General features: G+C 43.8%; 2 protein-coding genes across 3 annotated transcripts in view; one reads left to right on the top strand and one right to left on the bottom strand.

The window, feature by feature from the left end:
• Positions 1-21,980, bottom strand: part of TSHZ2 (teashirt zinc finger homeobox 2) — a 515,416-nt gene that overhangs the window by 77,179 nt on the left and 416,257 nt on the right. The window lies entirely within an intron of this gene.
• LOC117068942 (60S acidic ribosomal protein P1-like) lies at positions 8,350-8,875 on the top strand. Its single transcript, XM_033186767.1, has one exon. The coding sequence runs from the start codon at positions 8,485-8,487 to the stop codon at positions 8,827-8,829; it is 345 nt and encodes a 114-aa protein (XP_033042658.1). The 5' UTR covers positions 8,350-8,484; the 3' UTR covers positions 8,830-8,875.

Below are 21,980 nucleotides of genomic sequence, written 5' to 3'. Positions count from 1 at the left end.
AAAGCAAAACGTTCATCTCATCTCCATGAAAAAATTCCTAAGCAGCCTATATGAACAGAGTGTCACATACCAATATTTCTTTTATCAAATAACATCCTGAAAACAAGGACTACATCAATGTTTTTTAATATTCAAGCTGATTAGAAAGTTGGTTCTGTATTTGATTAAGTTCTGCAGAAATTGGGCTTGTGATGAATCATTAAACAAAGACTTTTTTTTTTTTTTTTGGTACAGCAATAAAGCCTCAAATGATTAATTAAGGGCACAATGCCAAAACAAGTGTCTTTGTTTAAAACGCAGTGGACAAGACAGCCTTGGGAAAGTTGATGTCTTAAGTAGGCGCCACAACATGTTTTTAATTATGTTCAGGAAGACGAACAAGAATAGGAATCGCCAACTGTTTAGAAAGATAATTTTTTTTTTCTGAAGAAAGATTAGAATTAAAAAAAACAAACAGAGCATTATTGATTTAACACAAATGCCATTTGTTGGGCCTTTTGTAATTTCCTTATTAGTGTCATCATTCTGGAGTTCACATCCCCCCTTCTGTTATAGCTTTGGCATTTGCTCAGCTCTCAGCAATATGATACAGTAAACACGTAGTGACTGCTCATATTAAAATGTTTTATTTGTTGTAAGTGTACAGATGATCAAACAGTGCACGTCCTAAATTATCCCAATCATTGCCCAGGCTAATCGGAAGAGAGGGAATCAGTGACCGTCTCTACGAGACAAACAGGCTAGCCTAGGGTGGAGGGCTAAGCTGTCAGTTGGAAAAGAAACAACAGCAGAAAAGTTCATGCAACATCAGTTCTCCATTGCACCATCATGAGAGCACCCCATTGCTCAGTTGAAACAGACATCAGCCAGCTAGGATGATATACAGAGTGAAAGATGTGTTTGGAAGCAGCTTAACTTTGGGTTGTATCAGGCAGTCAGGTTCCATTTGGATCAAAGTGTCCGATCTCAATATTAACAGTAATGACAGGTTGGGCTTTAAACAAGGCCAGCTCTAAATTGTAAAATGCTGAAGACGAACAGGAGCTCAACGGTTTGACCCCTTTCCTCCCAACTGTCAGGAAATGGCTTCAACTCATTTGGAAATTGATGGATTTCCACTGTGGAGTGGGGGCAATGGGCTCTGTATTTCAAGAAGTCACTTAGACATATCACTCATATGTACACATAGCTCCCTGTCTTCCTCCTTCTTGTCTGTCCTACTAGATTTTGAGAAATGGTTAATTATTCATTTTGCTAGTAAGTAATGATTTTATCTTATCGAATGCTTTAACGATATTAGAGACTGGCTTGAGAACCACACAAAAGATGCTCTGTCTTTCATACCTTCCTGGGTTGCTTTTCTCCACTAATGTGGTTTGAGTACTTGCTTGGTACTGGACTCTGTGTCGAATGCTGGGGACACCAGGATGAAGAAGGAGGACCCTTCCTCAAAGGGCTCAGACTCCAGACTCAAAGAACTGAAAGGGACAGCGTTTCTGTGGAGGGACAGGCATTCTGGAGACTGCTACCTGGCGGTTTCATGGGGAGTCCAGGCACAGCTGGACAGAAAGTAGAAAGCTCTACTTTGTCCCCAGGAGGATGCTGAGACCTTGTGATGCTGAGATTTATTCAATAACCCAGAGGATCTCATGTTTGTTAACAACCCCTTAAATCAGGGTGGTAAACTATGACCCACAGGCCAAATGTGTCCTGTGGCCTGTTTTTGTAAAGTCTGCAGGCTGAGAATTGTTTTTACATTTTTAACTGGTTGGAAAAAATTAAAGAATAATAATATTTCATGATATGTGAGAATTACATGAAAGCCAGATTTCAGTGTCCAGAAGTAAAGTGGTATTGGAATGTAGCCACACCTGTGTGCATTGCATGGCACTGCTTTTGTACTGTGTAATGATTTTGTTCTGCACCATAATGAAAAAGCAGAAACAGGCAACCTGCATGTGAAGGCCATGGTTGTGTTCTTATAAGACCTTTCCACTGGTTGTAGTGGGTCAACCCCTGCATTAAACCAAAGTCCATAAATGTATGGCGAGAATTCTCTTACATTCTCATCTTGGCCTGACTTTATATGTGGAGAGAGAGTAAACATAGTTAACCATAGACAAGAAGAAGCTGTGCAAAGTTAGGTGGCTTTTGATCCTCTTAATTTCCATGAGATTCCATGGAAATGAATCTCTGGGCTCAATAAGTGGGGAACTTTTAGGCACATGCCTATACATAACCCATTTGCAAGGTGATAATTGCATTCAAAAGAATTTCCCTTAGTGAGGGCTCTGAGTGTTTTAAGGAGAAATACCATATTGAGCCACTTCTGATAGGAAAGAGGAGGTGAAACCCTAAGGGACAAAAATGACCACCGAGTGTTCTTTTCACAGAAGAGCATTGTTTTGCTGAGTATGCTGGAGAGCTTGGTGGGCAGATTTGGGGCCGAGCTGAATTGCTCTGCATTGCAGCAGAAAACAGGACTGGGTATTGTGGAAACAAGAGAAATCAAGAAGAAAGGAACTGAAGAAGAAAGCTGGAAGTCATGTGCAGAGGGGAAGAGAAAAGAAATCTTCAGGATTTTTCTAGAGAAATGTGGGAGAGGCTTTGTCAGGGGTCGCTGTACACATGATGTTACCCCCACTACTGTGTTTCCCTAGTGAACATTTTCTGACATCCCCATTGCTCATTGGTGCTTTAGTGAGAGACCCTGGAGTGGGGCTGAGTTTGGGGTTGGCATCAAGGGAAAACAGAGGCAAAATGTGGGGATTAGGAAGATGTGGGAACAGTTGATATCTGGGTCACATTTTGATGTCACCTCATTCAGGACTATGCAGATCTCATGTCTTCCATGTGGCCTTCCCTGAGCCTGGAATCTAAAGTAGCTGTCTCTCCCCACTTCCCTGTTCTTCCCCATGCTGTGTTTTAGTTTTTGCCAAGACACCTTTCCTCGCCTGACTTGCTCTTCTGTCATTATTTGGGGTCCATAAGAACAAGATGTTGCCTACTTTGTTCCCTTCTACATTCTCCAAGCTTAAAACAATGCCTGGCACATGGTAGATATGATATATTTGTTCAACAAATGATCAGAAGGAAGTGGGGGTTCCTGCAAGCTGCCACATGCCTGTTTAGTGGCCCTTGCTTGTCCACTTGTCATACCAGGGACTCCACCTGTGTCCTGGCACAGGTAGGTCAAGCTGAGGTTAAGCTAATTCCTTTGCTCACCTAGATGGCACCAACAGCCTCCTAAATGTCTGATGCTTCTATTCCTGCCTCTCCAAATCCAGCCTCTACACCCAGAATATCCTTTTCAAAATGTAATTTGAATAATGTCACCTCCTGGCTTAAAACCTTCAAGCTGCTTTCTGTCATTCTTAGAGCAAAAACTATAAGCTTTTGGCAGCCCAGAGAGTCTACATAGATGGTGCCATCTTTTTACCGCCATGTTTGTGATCTTGCTCCCTTTGTTCTAGCCACATCCACCTGCTCTTTGTCTTCCAAAACATCAGCTCTTTCCCTCTTAGAACCTTGAGGGTTGGTGGTTCTGTGCCCCCTGATCCTCTCTTGTTCTTTCACAATACTTAGGTCTCAGCTCAAAAGTTAGGTATCTTAGAGATGTCTTCATCATCTACCCTGTCTAGAATCATCCACCTCACCACTATTTCTTTTCTTTTTTGAAAAAAAGTATTTATTTTTTTGAGACAAAGTCTTTCTCTGTTGCAATCTTGGCTCATTGCAGCCTCTGCCCCCTGGGCTGAAGTGATCCTCCCACCTCAGCCTCCCGAGTAGCTGCGACCACAGGTGCACACCATGATGCCTGGCTAATTTTTTGTATCTTTGATAGAGACAGGGTCTCGCCATGTTGCCCAGGCTGGTCTTGAATTCCTGAGCTCAAGCAATCCACCCACCTTGGCCTCCTGAAGTGCTGGCATTACAGGCATGAACCACCACACCTGGCCATTATTGCGTTTTATCACCTTGTTCTGCTATCTTTTCCTCTTGTCTCTCATCACTAGCTGCAATTATCTTATTCATTCTTCTGTTTACTAGTTTATGGTCTGTTCTCTTTCCCTAGAATGTTGGCACCTTGGCAACAGTGATCTTGACCAGGACTAAAATAGTACCTAGGACTAAAAAAGTACCTAGCTGTTATAAGCACTCAATAAATATTTGCCAAATGAATGAGTGAATTGATCTATGTATGTAGAACTTCCTGACAGCAAAAGAGTTCCTTTTCTACCTACCTTCAAGTACTGACTTCCTCAAATCATATATATCAGTCTCTGGTAGTTCTGCCCACACAATCCTAATAGATCATCATAGGACAGCACACGCCTGTAGACTGCTTCCCAGTTCTTAGATACTACTTCAAGTTACAACAAGGTTCCAAAAATAAGTATGATACAACTTTAAGTTTTTTTTTTTTTTTTTTTTTTTTTTTTTGAGACAGATTCTCGCTCTGCTGCCCAGGCTGGAGTGCCATGGTGCAATCTCAGCTAACTGCAACCTCTGCCTCCCAGGTTCAAGTGATTCTCCTGCCCCGGCCTCCTGAGTAGCTGAGACTATAGGTATGCACGACCACACCCGGCTAATTTTGTATTTTTATAGAGACAGGGTTTTGCCCTGGTGCCCAGGCTGGTTTCCAACTTCTGGCCTCAGGTGATCCACCCACTTCGGCCTCCCAAAATGCTAGATTACAGGGGTTAACCGCCAAGCCCAGCCAACCTAAGTTTTAAATTGGATGTCGGGGAGCGTGTGGAAGACCAGATAATTACCTCTAGGTCCAGAATTTTTGTAGATTTATCTACAAAATAATTGTTTAAGTCTTTTAAACAAAGGTGTGCCCCTTCTTTGATCCTGCCATCAGTGATCAATGCAGGTGTAATGATTATAGACTCTAACCCTTCATTGAAATAGCATGTAAGGGGAAGTCTTGGACTTGGATAATTATAGGATATTTCCTTAATAAACCTTATCTGATCCTTTTCCGCTAATAATTGTATGTAATTATATTTATGTGTGAGAATGTTGCATATTAATAGAGACTAGGGCCCTGAGGATTTAAAGAGCTTAGGAAGCATTTGACTGGATACGACCAATCATTACATGTCATGCAAAGTACATGGGGAGATAGGAATTTGTCAGAAAGAAACCAGATAGTAGGAGAAACCCAATGCTTTCATTAATTGATAATATTTTTATTAGGTTGTTACTTTCAAGTGTCTTTTAGTACTTGCACTTGAATTTAAATGTCTGAAAAGGAATGGGTATTCAGGAAAAGAAAAGTAATTACACCCTATAATTCTGATTTAATTACAAGGAAATAGATGTAACATGATGTGATAAAAGTTATGATGGGCTCTTTAAATGATATATGTCATTAACATGTTAATTGGCATGAAATCTGAACTCGGAGCCAGAGAAATCTTAGGTGAATATGAGGTCAACTCCATTACAGGCAGTTTTATAATGAAAATTCCATAAAAGCATTTTAAATTTTACTCTGCAATGTACGTTTTCCCATTTATGTTCAATACAATGAAATTTTAGTCCTGCTGTTTAGAAAAAAGGAAAAGAAAAGGCCATCCGTGAAATGCTGAGGTGGTTAGCTAGAACTTATAATTGACTAGACACAAAGTCAGGGCCGGATTAAATGGGAGAACGTTTTTCTTTTCCGTGCTCAGACACCAGGTCATATTCTCAAAATCCGTTTCTCTCAACATCTTAGCATAATGATGAAATAAAATGCATGAAGATTTTGATTTTTAAAAGACTGCTTTTTCCTCGAAGACTCATCCCAGGATCTGTTTATTTTATTTAATTATAATGTTTTGGCTCACAGCTGTGGTTAGTAATCAAAAATGTAAAGAAGGAAGAAGCCACACTGCCAGAAGAGGGGAAGATGCCCAGAGCCTGCGAGCCGCAGACCTTCGGCTGGAAATACTGAAGACTCGCACCTGAATACGGGGCTAGTTTGACGACTCCACTATTGATATGCTTCAGTATAAAAGTACCAGCACATTCTCTCATTCAACACCTCTCAGAGATGGAAGCGTCTCTGTGTGTGAGCAGCCACATTGGCACTCCTTCCTCATGGCATGTGTACCACATTCAACACTCGGGTTGGCCTCCATCAGCAGAGCCATTCGTGAACATGAAGGAGGACACAGACCAGACGTGGATGCTTCACACAGAGTTCTCTACTCCTCACTTCTTGGTGGACATTTATCCTAGCTTAATTCAAATTATTTAAAAAGAGAATGGATTCCAGGGTATCTACATTTGGTAATAATCTAAAAAGAAAGAGACTTGGGGAAACCACAAACGAGAGAAACTTCAGGTAAAGTGGACATCAGGATAGGAGTTGATTTTTTTTTTTAATCTGTGTGAATTTCATTTATTTATGGAGCCTCAATCTAAAAGTGATTTAAGGTAGTTGTTTTCTAATTTCAGCTTTATTTTCCACCATGGAATACTATGCAGCCATAAAAAGGAACGAAATCTTGTCCTTTGCAGCAACATGGATGGAACTGGAGGCCCATCATCCTAAGCGAATTAATGCAGGAATGGAAAACCAAATCCCACATGTTCTCAGAACTAGGAGCTAAACACTGAGCACGTAGGGTGGTAACATGGGAACGATAGACACAGGGAACTACTAGAGAGCAGGAGGGAAGGGAGCGTGGGTTGACAAACTACCTGTTGGGTACTGTGTCCACTACTTTGGTCCAATATACCAATGTAACAATCCTACACATGTACCCCCTGTATCGAAAACAAAAGCTGAAATTTGGGAGTTGGTGTTTTTGAGGCAGTCCTGGGAGCTGAACAGTGTGGTGGGTAGGAGAACAGGCTGCAGAATCAAAGTTCGGTTTGATGTGGCTGAGCACAATCCTCCCTTCTGACTCACTCACTTCCTCCACCCCACTTGGGGCGGAAGCACCTTCCTGATGTTTCCCCAACTTGTTCCTGCCCTGGGGACTCTGCACGCAAGCATCCCACTGCCTGGCATGTGTTCCCTCCACCTCCCTCCACTCGCTCAGGCCAGGCATCAAATGTCACTTTCTCAGGCTGATCTCGTTGGTTACCCCATTGAAACGAACACCTCCTTCCCCTCAGTTTCTTCTTTTGCCTGTTTCTGCTGCTTTTTTCATAGAAATGATCTCTAAACCTTGGGGATACATTCTGAGAAATGCATCCTCAGGTGATTTCATTATTGTGAGAACATCAGGGAGCATACTACACAAACCTAGATGGTATAGCCTCCTGCACACCGAGGCTGCATGGTACAGCCTGTGGTTCCTAGGCTACAAGCATGTACAACATGTGACTGTACTGAATACCACACACAACTGTAACACCCATGGTGAGTACTGGTGTATCTAGATACATTGAAACATAGAAAAGGCTTTTATGCTGCTGGTGGGAATGTAAACTAGTACAATCATTATGGAAAACAGTGTAGATATTCCTTAAAGATCAAAAAGTAGATAGACCATTTGATCCAGCAATACCGCTACTGAATATCTACCCAGGGGAAAAGAAGTCATTTTATGAAAAAGACACCTGCACACTCATGTTTTTAGCGGCACAATTCGCAATTGCAAAAACATGGAACCAGCCCAAATGCCCATCAATCAACAAGTGGATAAAGAAAATGTGGTATATATGTATACCATGGAATACTATTCAGCCATGAAAAGGAATGAAATAACGGCATTCGCAGCAACCTGGATGGAATTGAAGACCGTTATTCTAAGCGAAGTAACTCAGGAATGGAAAACCACACATCATATGCTCTCACTTATAAGTGGGAGCTAAGCTATGAGGACACAAAGGGATAAGAAAAACATAATGGACTTTGGGGACTCGGGGAGGAGTGGGAAGGGGTGAGGGATAAAAGACTACACATTGGATACAGTGTACACTGCTCAGGTGATGGGTGCACCAAAATCTCAGAAATCACCACTAAAGAACTTACCCGTGTAACCAAACACCACCTGTCCCCCAAAACCTATTTTTTTTTTTTTTTTGAGACGGAGTCTCGCTCTGTCGCCCGGGCTGGAGTGCAGTGGCTGGATCTCAGCTCACTGCAAGCTCCGCCTCCCGGGTTTATGCTGCCTTAGCCTCCCAAGTAGCTGGGACTACAGGTGCCCGCCACCTCGCCCGGCTAGTTTTTTGTATTTTTTTCAGTAGAGACGGGGTTTCACCGTGTTAGCCAGGCTGGTCTCGATCTCCTGACCTTGTGATCCGCCCGTCTCAGCCTCCCAAAGTACTGGGATTACAGGCTTGAGCCACCGCGCCCGGCCCAAAACCTATTTAAATAAGAAATAAAATAATAAAAAAGAAAGTATATTTTTCCTCAGCTGCTGCGAAGGTGCTCGGTCCTTCCGAGGAAGCTAAGGCCGCGTTGGGGTGAGGCCCTCACTTCTTCCGGCGACTAGCACTACGTCCGGCAGCGCCAGCCCCACACTTGCCCGCGCTATGGCCTCCGTCTCCGAGCTCGCCTGCATCTACTCGGCCCTTATTCTGCACGACGATGAGGTGACCGTCACGGAGGATAAGATCAATGCCCTCATTAAAGCAGCCCGTGTGAATGTTGAACCTTTTTGGCCTGGCTTGTTTGCAAAGGCCCTGGCCAATGTCAACATTGGGAGCCTCATCTGCAATGTAGGGGCTGGTGGACCTGCTCCAGCAGCTGGTGCTGCACCAGCAGGAGGTCCTGCCCCCTCCACTGCTGCTGCTCCAGCTGAGGAGAAGAAAGTGGAAGCAAAGAAAGAAGAATCCGAGGAGTCTGATGATGACATGGGCTTTGGTCTTTTTGACTAAATCTCTTTTATAACGTGTTCAATAAAAAGCTGAACTTTAAAAAAAATATAATAATAATAAAAAAGAAAGTATAATAAAAAACATAGAAAAGGTACAGTAAAAATATGGAATTAAATCTTATGAGACCACTGTCCTATGTGCAGCCTATTGTTGATTGAAATGTCACTATTGGGCACATGACTGTGTTGTCTAGTTTGTATATTTGTTCATAGCCTGTGTCTCCCCTCCAGAGTGTAGGTCCCTAAGGGCAGTCACCTGATCTGTCTCGGTCACTGCTGTGTCCCCAAACGGAGCACCACATCAGGCACACAGAGGTAAGTGTGCATCGATCACACGAATGATGCAGGAATGTCCTGACACCCCAGGCAGCTGCTGTGTGTTCTTGGGCTGGTTACTTAACTCGCAGGAGCCTCAGGAGCCTCACTGGTCAAATAGGAATAAAAGTTCTACATGACGGAATGCATGATACCCTCTTAACATAATGCTTAGGACATGTTAGCTTAAACATGAGAGATGTTTGTTAGAATACCAAGGCAACATAGGTGGGATCTGAATTCTTGAGTCTGTGTGAGGGGAGATAATGGAGGTGGATGATACAGGTCTGGGAGAGCACCCTCCTCTGTTTTGCTCCGTGCTGGACTTCCCGTTGCCCAAGTTACACAGCACATCTGTACCCTGGGGAGGGATTGAGCTGAACTCCTTAGATGCACAGAGGTCCTCCCTTAAGTGTGCCCAGCTGAGAGTATTCATTAGGGTGAGGGCAGGCTTCTCCATTAGAGGAAGCCGTTGACGGTGAGGCAGTAGACAGTACAATCAAGAAAGCGGACTCCGGGATCAAATGGGTGCTGAGTGCAAATCCCAATTCCTACCGCTTATTGGCTTGAGTGAGTAACTTCACCTTATGGGCCTCAGTTTTCTCATCTGTAAAATGAAGTTAAAAAGCACACTCCTTTGGGAGGCCGAGACGGGCAGATCACGAGGTCAGGAGATCGAGACCATCCTGGCTAACATAGTGAAACCCCGTCTCTACTAAAAAAATACAAAAAAGTAGCTGGGCGAGGTGGTGGGTGCCTTGGTCCCAGCTACTTGGGAGGCTGAGGCAGGAGAATGGCGTAAACCCGGGAGGTGGAGCTTGCAGTGAGCTGAGATCTGGCCACTGCACTCCAGCCTGGGCGACAGAGCGAGATTCCGTCTCAACAACAACAACAACAACAACAACAACAACAACAACAAAAAAGCACACTCTTCCCCATAGGGCAGTGGTGAGGACTAAAGGAGGCGATGTAAGGAGAGTCCCCGCAAGGAGCCTGGCACAGAGGAAGTTTCGACTTATGCTGTCCATTGCAACTTCAACTCATGCTGCATTTCTGTGTCGAAACAGTGGAAGAAATTCAACAAACACTTTGTCTCAGAGGCTGAGTTACAATTAATTGAGCCTGAAAGACCACAGACTTGAAAAAGCCCTCAAAGTGATAAAGGTAAAAAGAAAAATAAAATGACATCTACCAGGCATTGAGGGCTCTACAACGTGTGGCTAGTCTGTATTCAGCACCCTACAGTGTGTAGCCAAGTTGTGCTCAGTACTCTACAGTGTGCAGTGAGGTGGTGCTCAGTACTCTACAGTGAGTAGCCAGCCTGTGCTCAGCACTCTACAGTATGTGGCCAGCCTGTGCTCAGCACTCTACAGTGAGTGGCCAGCCTGTGCTCAGCACTCTACAGTGAGTGGCCAGCCTGTGCTCAGCACTCTACAGTGAGTAGCCAGCCTGTGCTCAGCACTCTACAGTGAGTGGCCAGCCTGTGCTCAGCACTCTACAGTGAGTAGCCAGCCTGTGCTCAGCACTCTACAGTATGTGGCCAGCCTGTGCTCAGCACTCCACAGTGAGTGGCCAGCCTGTGCTCGGTACTCTACAGTGAGTTGTCAGTCTATGCTCAGCATTCTGTAGTGAGTGGCCAGCCTGTGCTCAGCACTCTACAGTGAGTAGCCAGCCTGTGCTCAGCACTCTACAGTATGTGGCCAGCCTGTGCTCAGCACTCCACAGTGAGTGGCCAGCCTGTGCTCGGTACTCTACAGTGAGTTGTCAGTCTATGCTCAGCATTCCATAGTGAGTGGCCAGCCTGTGCTCAGCACTCTACAGTGAGTGGCCAGCCTGTGCTCAGCACTCTACAGTGAGTAGCCAGCCTGTGCTCAGCATTCTGTAGTGAGTGGCCAGCCTGTGCTCAGCACTCCACAGTGAGTGGCCAGCCTGTGCTCAGTACTCTACAGTGAGTTGTCAGTCTATGCTCAGCATTCTGTAGTGAGTGGCCAGCCTGTGCTCAGCACTCTACAGTGAGTGGCCAGTCTGTACTCTCCACTCCACAGTGAGTAGCCAGCCCGTGGTCAGGACTCTACAGTGAGTGGCCAGTCTATACTCTGCACTCTACAGTGAGTGGCCAGCCTGTACACAGCACTCCACAGTCATCATCTTTTTATCATAAATCTAATGGTCACCTAATGAGGTAGACCTGTCCCATGACTCGAATTGATTTTAAAAACTCAAAACCTCATACTCTCTCGCATTTGGCAACCAAACACAACCCACTTCCTGGGACCTTCTGCCAGCCAGGCCACGTTGAGCTGACACCGAGACGTCTGTAGAGTTGGACAGCAGCCAGGTCAGCAGTGACCGGCAAGGCGACTGCTTGCCAGGTCTCCTCCAGCACGAACTTGGGATGGAACTGAATCCCTTTCGTGCACAAGCAGAATTTGAAAAGGTCAGAGCCACAATAATAGCCCCGCATCTCCCGCCAGAGCCCACCAGCTTATTTTGCTCCTGCAGAGTCTGTAAAGCATCCTTCTGGATGACGAATGCCTTCCGAGGCTCCAGCCCACCAAGCCTTCCTCTAAGTTTCTGATGCAGAAGCCACCTCAGAGAGAACTGTGATTGTCTCCCTGCATCTCCCCAGTGCCCCTGGATGAGTGTCCCCCTCCTCACCTGCTATCACAAAGACAAGAAAGGCCATTCATAATTTAAGTCAGCTCTTTCTTTCCTACACGCCACCAACATGAGTTGGATGCTGGAGGAAAAATTGAACTCTTTCTCCCAGGATACACCAAAGATCAAGCAGAATCTCATTAAGGCTCACTTCAAAGACTCGTCCTTTATTTCCATACAAACAAGTTTAAATTATGGTGCGTGAATCTGCTGTTAGCAGGGACTCTGTTCCATTATGCATGATTCCTCACTGTTCATATCATGAATAATGGGCAGTGCTCCATTAGCGATTTCCAGTAATATGCTAAACTTTGGGAGCGGTCATGGTATTAGGTTAAAGTTCTGTTGTTTGCCTATTTATTTTATTTCTTACTCAAGCTATAATGGCCTCCTTCATCAAAATAGGTTTTGCAAGGTTGTTGTAACTAACACAGCATAACACATGTGTGGCTATGATTTCCTTATTATTATTATGGAATATTTATTGAGCACTTACTACATGTAAGGGATGGTGCTCAATGTATGCATTGCGTGCATAATACTTAATCTTCCAGAATCCCATGAGATAGCTATGATGATTACTCCCATTTTACTGGTGGAAAAAACTGATAATTTGAGCAGGATCTAAATTGTCCACAGATAAAACTTCTTTTTGTGTTTTTGAGACAGGGTCTCATTCTGTCACCCAGGCTGGAGTGCAGTGGTGCAATCATGGCTCACTGCAGCCTTGACTTCCCAGGCTCAAGCGATCCTCCCACCTCAGCCTCCTGAGTAACTGGGACTACAGGCATGCACCGTTACACTGGCTAATGTTTTAAAAGATTTTTGTAAAGATGGGGTCCTTCTATTTTGCCCAAGCTGGTCTAGAACTCCTGGGCTCAAGCAAATCGCCTGCTTCGGCCTCCCAAGATGATGGGAGTACAGGCATGAGCCACCGTTCCTGGCTTGATAGAACTTTCATTAATTGGTAATGCTGATTCAAATCAGTTAGTCTGACTTCAGACACTCCTAATTATAAAATATTTTTTACAATGCTATTAGTTGCTGAAGAGCTTCAGTAGATAATCTATCATTTGGTAAGCAGGTATTTGGATGTCCAATGCACAGATGAGAAATGAATGCTCAGGGGATTGATTGATACCTGGGAGTGAGAAGATCCTTGTTCAAGCACTGGTTTTGACTTCACTTAATCTTGGGCAAGTCATCCAGTTTTCCTGGATGTGCTGAGGAGGTTGCATTATTGCCTTTGTAATTTTTAGAGATTTGGGGCAGGATTTTCTCAGCATTCTCTCTCTCTCTTTTTTTTTTTTTAAGGCAGGGTATTGCTTTGTCATGAGACTGGATAGAGTACAGTGGCACCATCTTGGCTCACTGTAGCCTTCAACTTCCCAGGCTCCAGTGATCCACCCACCTCAGCTTACCGAGTAGCTGGGACTACAGGCATGAGCCGCTATACTTGGCTAATTTTTGTATTTTGTGTAGAAATGGGGTTTCGCCATGTTGCCCAGGCTGGTCTTGAACTCCTGAACTCAAGTGATCCACCTGCCTCAGCTTCCCAGAATGCTGGGATTACAGGCACGAGCCATCCATACCTGGTCTCTCTCTCTTTTTTAAGTGACAGGATTGCAAGGAGAATCTGCATTCTCTTTTGATGGGTGTCTCTGGAGGTTCCTTGGAGAGATAGTACCTGTATGCTGACTGTTTCATTTTTTGATGGTGTGACCCTGGACAGGTTACTTAAATTCCTCCACTTCAGTTTCTTCATCTGTGCAACGGGAATAAGTACCTGCCTCTTTCGGGGTCACTGTCAGAAATAAACTACATAGTATATGTCAACAGCTTAGAGTAGCAGCTAGTACATCAGAACCACGATATGTACATGTGAGCTGATATTTTGTATTATTCTCATTAGAACGCTTAAAATGGCCGGCGCAGTGGCTCACGCCTGTAATCCCAGCACTTTGGGAGGCCGAGGTGGGCGGATCACGAGGTCAGGAGATCGAGACTATCCTGGCTAACACGGTGAAACTCTGTCTCTACTAAAAAAAATACAAAAAATTAGCCTGGCGTGGTGGCGGGCGTCTGTAGTCCCAGCTCCTTGGGAGGTTGAGGCAGGAGAATGGGGTGAACCCGGGAGGCGGAGCTTACAGTGAGCCAAGATCACGCCACTGCACTCCAGCCTGGGCAACAGAGCGAGACTCCGTCTCAAAAAACAAAACAAAACAAAACAAAAAAATCCTTAAAACTTTCCAAATCGTGTCTATCTCATTATCCCAAGGTCATGTTGCATGCTGTTGGAACATCTTCCCTTTAGCTCCCTCTTCTTTTAAGGTTTCATAGTTTGACCACTGAAGTCATCATTTATTTCAATGTTCCTTCCTATTCCCACAATGCAGGACAATAATTAGCCAATGGCACATCTGCATGGTCATGCTCATGACTTCATGAAAGATGTTAAGATGGTTTGAAAAAAGTTGATTACAAGTACTGTCTCTTGGCCCAATTTCCAATTATTGAAAAATATTTGGAAGGGAAGTTTGAATTGGCCACAGCTTTTATTTCTAACCTCTTGAATTAGCTGATGTCAAATCCAGCTCCATTGTCAAGACAGGAAATGGTGGGGTCCTCTGGAAAATGTCGTAATAATTTTTGCATTATTTATTGAAGATATTTGGCTAGCTCAATGGAGAATGATTTTTCCATTTGGACATGTGTCACAGAATGTCCCAGACAGGAAATAAATGTAGGAAGCCTCAGTTTAGAGACTGATGCAGGCTCCTGGAACATACCCAACCTCTCCTGCAAAGAATCTTTCTTCTGCTGGTACTGCCATCTCGACTTCCTTCTTCTTTGCTTACTCATCGCCTCTAATTCCATAGGTCCAGGTTCCATTAATTCCTCAAGATCCACCTAAAAGTCACATTTTTCTTATTCCAGAAACTGATTCTCCAGGACAATCCATTTTTATTGTTCTGGACACAAGAAAGCACTCTTGAAGTGCTTTCTCAGACATTTTTTCATTGATCTGGTGGGTTGTGCTCTGTACTTACTCTTTTTTTTTTTTTGAGACAGAGTCTCGCTCTGTCGCCCAGGCTGCAGTGCAGTGGCGCGATCTCGGCTTACTGCAAGCTCTGCCTCCCGGGTTCACGCCATTCTCCTGCCTCAGCCTCCCAAGTAGCTGGGACTACAGGCGCCCACCACCACACCTGGCTATTTTTTTGTATTTTTAGTAGACAGGGGGTTTCACCGTGGTCTCGATCTCCTGACCTCGTGATTCACCCACCTTGGCCTCCCAAAGTGCTGGGATTACAGGTGTGAGCCACGGTGCCCGGCCTGTCCTTCCTCTTTTTATCATTTCACCTTCGATTTCACATGACTGAATTCTACTTTCCTCCACTTTAAAGCTCCTCTACCTTCCCCGCATGCTGAAGAGAACTTGGCTTGACTAGCGCAGCATGTAGGCCTTGTTTAAATCAGGGAAATGGGTAAGAAGAATACCGAAAGGAACCAATGTTGGCTAGGTCCATTTACAGTGAAAGAGCAGAGACATGGGAAGGCAAGAAGGAGGTGAGTGGGAAGTGGCAAAGAGAGACAGAGAAACAGAGCCGGTGGAGGTTGCATGTGCAGGGAACTTTGCATCTTTTTTTTTTTTTTTTTTTTTTTTGGTGAGTTCTGGGGCACAGGTGGTATTTCATGAGTGGAACTTTGAGAGAATCAGATGGGCAAAGGTAATGGTCGAACTTTTTTTTGAGATAGATTGATTAGTGATATTTGCTTTGAATACAAGAGGTGGAGCTGGTGAGTGAGCATGTGTGTTTTTCATTGCTATATAAATAAGGTCAGAAAGAGGAGATTAAGGCCCAGATAACTTTTAAAAGCACAAGGCAAGCAAGTGGGAAAAGGCAGGCTATAATCAATTGCTTTTTGACCTAAACCACATTTCTCAAGAGCAGGACTGGATGGGTCTAGTTCATTATCACATCGCCAACGTCTAGAACAGTGATTGTACATGGTAGATATTTAGCAGATATTTGGTGAGTCAGTGACTTGAGTTTTTGCAAGGAGAGTTACAATCGTACCAAGCTTAAGCCAGTTTTCTTAATTTATGGACAACTTATTTTCAGTTTTAATAGTACACATAAAAACAATAAAACTGATAAGCACATGTAAACGCTTGAGGAATTATTGTTTTCTTTGAGACAGTCACTTGTTCCTGCTTTGCCTTATTCCAAGCCTCAAATGGAGACGTTGGTTCATGGGATTCTATGTTCTGTTCTGACATCCTTGTCCATTGACCACCTTTAACATACATCTAAAGAACGAGATGGCAGGTCTACCCTTAAACCTCAGAGGTCACATTCCTTATAGAGGGAACATAAATCCCATTAAACACAGGACAACTTTTGAGGCAGGATTGGCAACTGTTAAAAAGTCCTGAACATTCAGTGACATGGGTTTTTCTTTTTCTTCTTATTTTCTGATTGACCTAGAGAAGAGCACCCCGTCACTCTGTCAGTTTTTCCTTTTATAAGTAATAACAAACCATTCCTAACTTTTCCTACCTCACCTGAATAGATGAGATGCAAATTATGGAAGTCGTTAGAATTTAAAAAAAAATTTTACTGTACTTTAAAAACTCTTTCATTTGAAATAATCACAGATTCACAGGAAGCTGTAAAAATAGTAGAGTCCCATGTAACCTCCCAGTTTCTCCCAGTGGGGATGTCAATCTTAAATAGCTGAAGTACAATATCAAAGCCGGGATGCCGACATTGGTACAATACTGTTAACTAGGCTACAGACATTAGTTTTTACAATTTGTGTGTGTGTGTGTGTGTGTGTGTGTGTGTTTGCGTGTGTAGTTCTATGCAATTTTATCCCTTGCATAGATTTGTGTAATCACCACCACAACCAAGATACAGACTGCTTGGAACAAAGAATAATGATATTAACAGCTACAATGTGTTTGGTACCTACTACGTTACAAACACTCAGCTGGGTGTTTTATGTGCATTACTTCATTTAATCTTCCCGTCAATCTGGACAGTCAGATGCTACATGTGTTTTACAAAGAAGTGAGCTGAAGCTCAGACAGCTTAAGTCACCTTGCACTGGTCACCTGTTTAGCCAGTGAACTGTAAAACTAAATCTGTTGGATGCCAACACTTGCCCTCTTTTAATAATTCTATGTTGGTGGATAGAGCTGGAGGTCATTATACTAAGCGGATTAATGCAGGAACAAAGGAACCAAATACTGTATGTTCTTACTTACAAGTGGGAGCTAAACATTGAGTACACATGGATGCCAAGAAGGAGACAACAGACATTGGGGCATATTTGAGGGTGGAGGGTGGGAGGAGGGTGAGGATTGAAAAACTGCCTATTGGGCCAGGTGCGGTGGCTTGCCTGTAATCCCAGCACCTGGGGAGGCAGAGGTGGGCGGATCACTTGAGGCCAGGAGTTCGAGACTAGCCTGGGCAACATGGTGAAACCTCTCTACTAAAAATACAAAAAGTAGTTGGGCATGGTGGTGCGCGTTGTAATCCCAGCAACTCGGGAGGTTGAGGCAGGGGAATTGCTTGAAACCAGGAGGTGGAGATTGCGGTGAGCCCAGATCATGCCGCTGCACTCTAGCCTGGGTGACAGAGCAAGACTCTGTCTCAAGAAAAAAAAGAAAAACTACTTTTGCGTTATTATGCTGATTACCTGGGCGACAAAATTATCTGTGCACCAAAACCGCAAGACATGCAATTTACCCATGTAACAAACCTGCATAGGTACCCCAAAGAAATATAGATGAAGTTTTTTAAAAAAAATAAAAAAGAATGAATACAATGCTTAAAAAAAAATCCATGTTGGAATTAAATTTAAGAAAAGTCACCCCATAGCCTCACCATACTTCACAATTTGGTATATTTCCTCCTACTCTTCTTCCATGCAATGTGGATTTACACTTAATTGCTACAAAACTGTTGGCACAATTTCTATCTCACTTTTCTTGGCTTAACATTACATCTTAAGTACAACATGAAAACCCTTCAGAATGATCACTTTCATTTTTGTTTGTTTGTTTGTTTTTGAGACAGAGTCTTGCTCTGTCACCCAGGCTGGAGTGCAGTGGCGCAATCTCAGCTCACTGCAACCTCTGCCTCCCAGGTTCAAGTGATTCTCCTGCCTCAGCCTCCCAAGTAGCTGGGATTACAGGCATGCATCACTGCACCCAGCTAATTTTTTGTATTTAGTAGAGACGGGGTTCACCATGTTGGTCAGGCTGGTCTCAAACTCCTGACTTCAGGTGATCCACCTGCCTTGGCCTCTGAAAGTGCTGGGATTACAGGTGTGAGCCACTGCACCTGGCCTAGAATGATAACTTTCGAAGACTGCCCAATATTCCATTGCTCCATCACAGAACAAGATTTCTCTGATGCCCTGTCATTGATCAATAAAATTACCTCCATGTCTTTATTATTGTATCACCACAGTGAACATGTTTGTGCAAAAATTTATGTGTGCAAAGCCAAAGATATTCTTAGGACTAGATTCAGAGATGTAGAATTACGAATTCTTTTGTTTTGTTTTGTTTTTGAGACAAAGTCTCTCTGTCACCCAGGCTGGAGTGCAGTAGCACCACTCAGCTCACTGCAACCTCTGCCTCCCAGGTTCAAGCAATTCTTGTGCCTCAGCATCCCCAGTAGCTGGGATCACAGGCGCCCACCACCATGCCTGGCTAATTTTTGTATTTTTAGTCGAGACAGGGTTTCACCATATTGGCCAGGCTGGTCTCAAACTCCTGACCTCAGGTGATCCACCCACCTCAGCCTCCCAAAGTGTTGGGATTACAGGCGTGAGCCACCGTGCTCGGCTATTTTATCATTCTTAATACCATTGCTTAAATATTCAGAAGGAATGTCTTTAAAATAGTACACTGGCCTGGGCACGGTGGCTCATGCCTGCAATCCCAGTACTTTAGGAGGCTGAAGTGGAAGGATCGTTTGAGCACCAGAGTTTGAGGCTGCAGTGAGCTGTGATTGTCTAGGAAAAAAAAAAAACAAAAGTGTAGCAGATACTGTCAATCAGGAGCTGATGAATTAGAACCTCCAGGACAAATCTGGCCCAGCTGCCTGTTTTTGTCAATAAAGATTTATTGGAACACAACAGTCCCACGCGCTTGTTTACATATTGTCTATGGCCGCTTCACATTGCATCAGAGCTCGGTAGTTGCCAAAGAAGCCGTAGGACTTGCAAAGCTACAAATATTTACTCTCTGGTCCCTTAACAAATTCTGCTGGCCTAATCAAAACCGCAGTTAGATACCAGTTAGAATGGCGATCCCTAAAATGTCAGGAAACAGCAGATGCTGGAGAGGACGTGGAGAAATGGGAATGCTTTTACACTGTTGGTGGGAGTGTAAATTAGTTCAACCATTGTCAAAGACAGTGTGGCAATTCCTCAAGGATCTAGAACCAGAAACACCATTTGACCCAACAATCCCATTACTGGGTATATACCCAAAGGATTAGAAATCATTCTACTATAAAGACACATGCACATGTATGTTTATTGAGGCAGCGTTCACAACAGCAAAGACTTGGAACCAACCCAAATGCCCATCAATGATAGACTGGATAAGGAAATGTGGCACATATACACCATGGAATACTATGCAGCCATAAAAAAGGATGAGTTCATCTCCTTTGCAGGGACATGGATGAAGCTGGAAACCATCATTCTCAGTAAACTATCACATGAACAGAAAACCAAACACCACATGTTCTCACTCAGTAGTGGGAGTTGAACAATGAGAACACACAGACACAGGGAGGGGAACATCACACGCTGGGGCCTGTCAGGGGATGGGAGGCTGAGAGAGGGATAGCATTAAGAGAAATACCTAATGGAGATGATGGGTTGATGGGTGCAGCAAACCACCATGGCACATGTATACCTATGTAACAAACCCGCACATTCTGCACATGTATCCCAGAACTTAAAGTGAAACAAAAAAATAAAAAAAATTTTTTGCTGACCTCTGCTCTAGAAGAGAGTTATGCATAAGAGGTAATAGTGATGGAATTTGTCCAGAGAAGGCTTTTTCAACCCTGGTATTACTGACGTTTCAGGTCAAATAATTCTTCATCATGGGGGGCTGTCCTGTGCATTGTAGGATATTTGGCAGCAACCCTAGTCTCGACTCACTACTAATTATAGCAAGCATAGCCTCATGGCAGGGGCACATGCAAGAAAAGAGGCCATTATTATGTACAATGGAGCAAGTGGGTACAAGCTCTTAGATTTCTTGCTTTCTTGTGCCAGGGAAGAAGGCACACAGTTGGTATCTAATAAGTGTTCACCATTTGTTGTAATAATAGTTGCTGCTGTTAAGCATGGAGATGACAATAAATATGAAGACATCCTTATCCTCTCTTCTTCCTTCCCTGGCTTTCCGTGGCTCTTGGAATATGTCCTGGGTGAATAACTTCCTTTTCACACCGCTAGTGTATACAGAAAAGCAGCTCTATTATTTAAATTATCCAAGATCAAGGATGTAAAATGAAGGCTGCCCCTGGCCCCACGAGACATCCAAATAAATCTCACGGCTTCCAAATGTGACTGTGTCACCCTGGGATTAATACCAAGTAATCCAGTGCCAACATCAAGACAGTGAAAATAAGCATTTACTCTCCCAGAAAATCATTTTATACTGATTACAAGTTGTAGCCTGTCACTAGGATGTGAATTGAAAATGCGCACATTTGCAAGGTTAATATTTCTCTCTAAAGTCGCTCTCTCCACTGCCTCCCCACCCTATTCCCTGGCTCAAAAGGAACAGGAATTCCAAATAAATATTTGTCCTGAGACATCCGTATTCCAACACACAAAGTTTAAACTTGCTTTGCATGTACCTCCATGACACCAGAACAGCATGAAAACAAGTGGCCATGGTCTAGAAAAGGCTTTTTCAACCTCAGTGCTATTGATATTTCAGGCCGGACAATTCTTTGCTGTGGGGGATGGTCCTGGGCATTGTAAGATATTTAGCAGCTTTCCCGGCCTCTACTCACTAGATGCCAGTAGGACCCCTTCCTTAACTGTGACAACCAAGATGTCTCTAGACATTGTCGAATGTCCCTGGGGGGCCAAGTCATCTCCCTGTTGAAAACCACAGGTCTGGAGATCTCAAAGCAAGTGGGTAGGCAACCCAATAAAATCAAGCAGCAGAGCATGGCCACCCATCCACTATTCTAACTTCACTCTCTGCCATTCCTTTTCTTCTAGTCTTTCACCCCAAAGCCGGCCATACTCTGTCACCTCCTCCTAGCATTTGCTAGTCTTGGCCACTCTGCCTGGAATTTCCTCTCCTAATTCATGTATTCTGGAAAATCACCACCTCAATGAAGTCTTCCATGACCACCCCTCTTTCGGGGCTAATGTGGACTTCGACGCAATTTCCTCTGAATATACATCACCCTTTCAACAAGCAACAGAGACACAATTTTGTAGGAGTTGAGCTTCAAGTCTGGGCTTGAGTGAAAACTACATATAACCCAGTTACACTTAGAAAATCTCTGAAATCCCCCTTGAATGTGGTATGAATGATATTGCAGAGTTAACTCTGTTTGGTCATTTTTACAAGTGCTGATGTTCTGAGAAGTACGGAATTACCTGAAAGAAAGGAACACTAGGAGGGGACCCTATCTGCAGATGTCTGAGTTTTCAGACGTTCATACTTTTGGAAAATCTCCCATAACTAATGAGGAAAAGGTCATACAGTCCAGTATGTTCCTGCTTGCCTGCAGGGTTTACTTCATTCTTTCTTAATATTGAACCTCTGCAAACTTAATATCAATGAATAATCGGCCACTGGAAGAGAATTAAAGTACATAATATAAGGGAAAGTACCTAAATATTGTACCTGGCATGTAGTGGGTATACAATACGGCCTTCTGAATTTAAACCTAAATTTAAGCTGGTCCTTGAAACTTACAGAGGTGGCCGAGTGTGGTGGTTCATGCCTGTAATCCCAGCGCTTTGGTAGGCCAAGGTACGTGGATCACTTGAGGTCAGGAGTTTGAGACCAGCCTGGCCAACGTGGCGAAAACACTCTCTCTACTAAAAATACAAAATTAGCCAGGTGTGGTGACGGGCGCCTATAATTCCAGCTACTTGGGAGGCTGAGGT

Source organism: Trachypithecus francoisi, unplaced genomic scaffold (genome assembly GCF_009764315.1).
Source record: "Trachypithecus francoisi isolate TF-2019V2 unplaced genomic scaffold, Tfra_2.0 Lachesis_group21, whole genome shotgun sequence".
NCBI classification, from domain to species: Eukaryota; Metazoa; Chordata; class Mammalia; order Primates; family Cercopithecidae; genus Trachypithecus; species Trachypithecus francoisi.
This window is presented reverse-complemented; position numbering and strand designations above follow the sequence as displayed.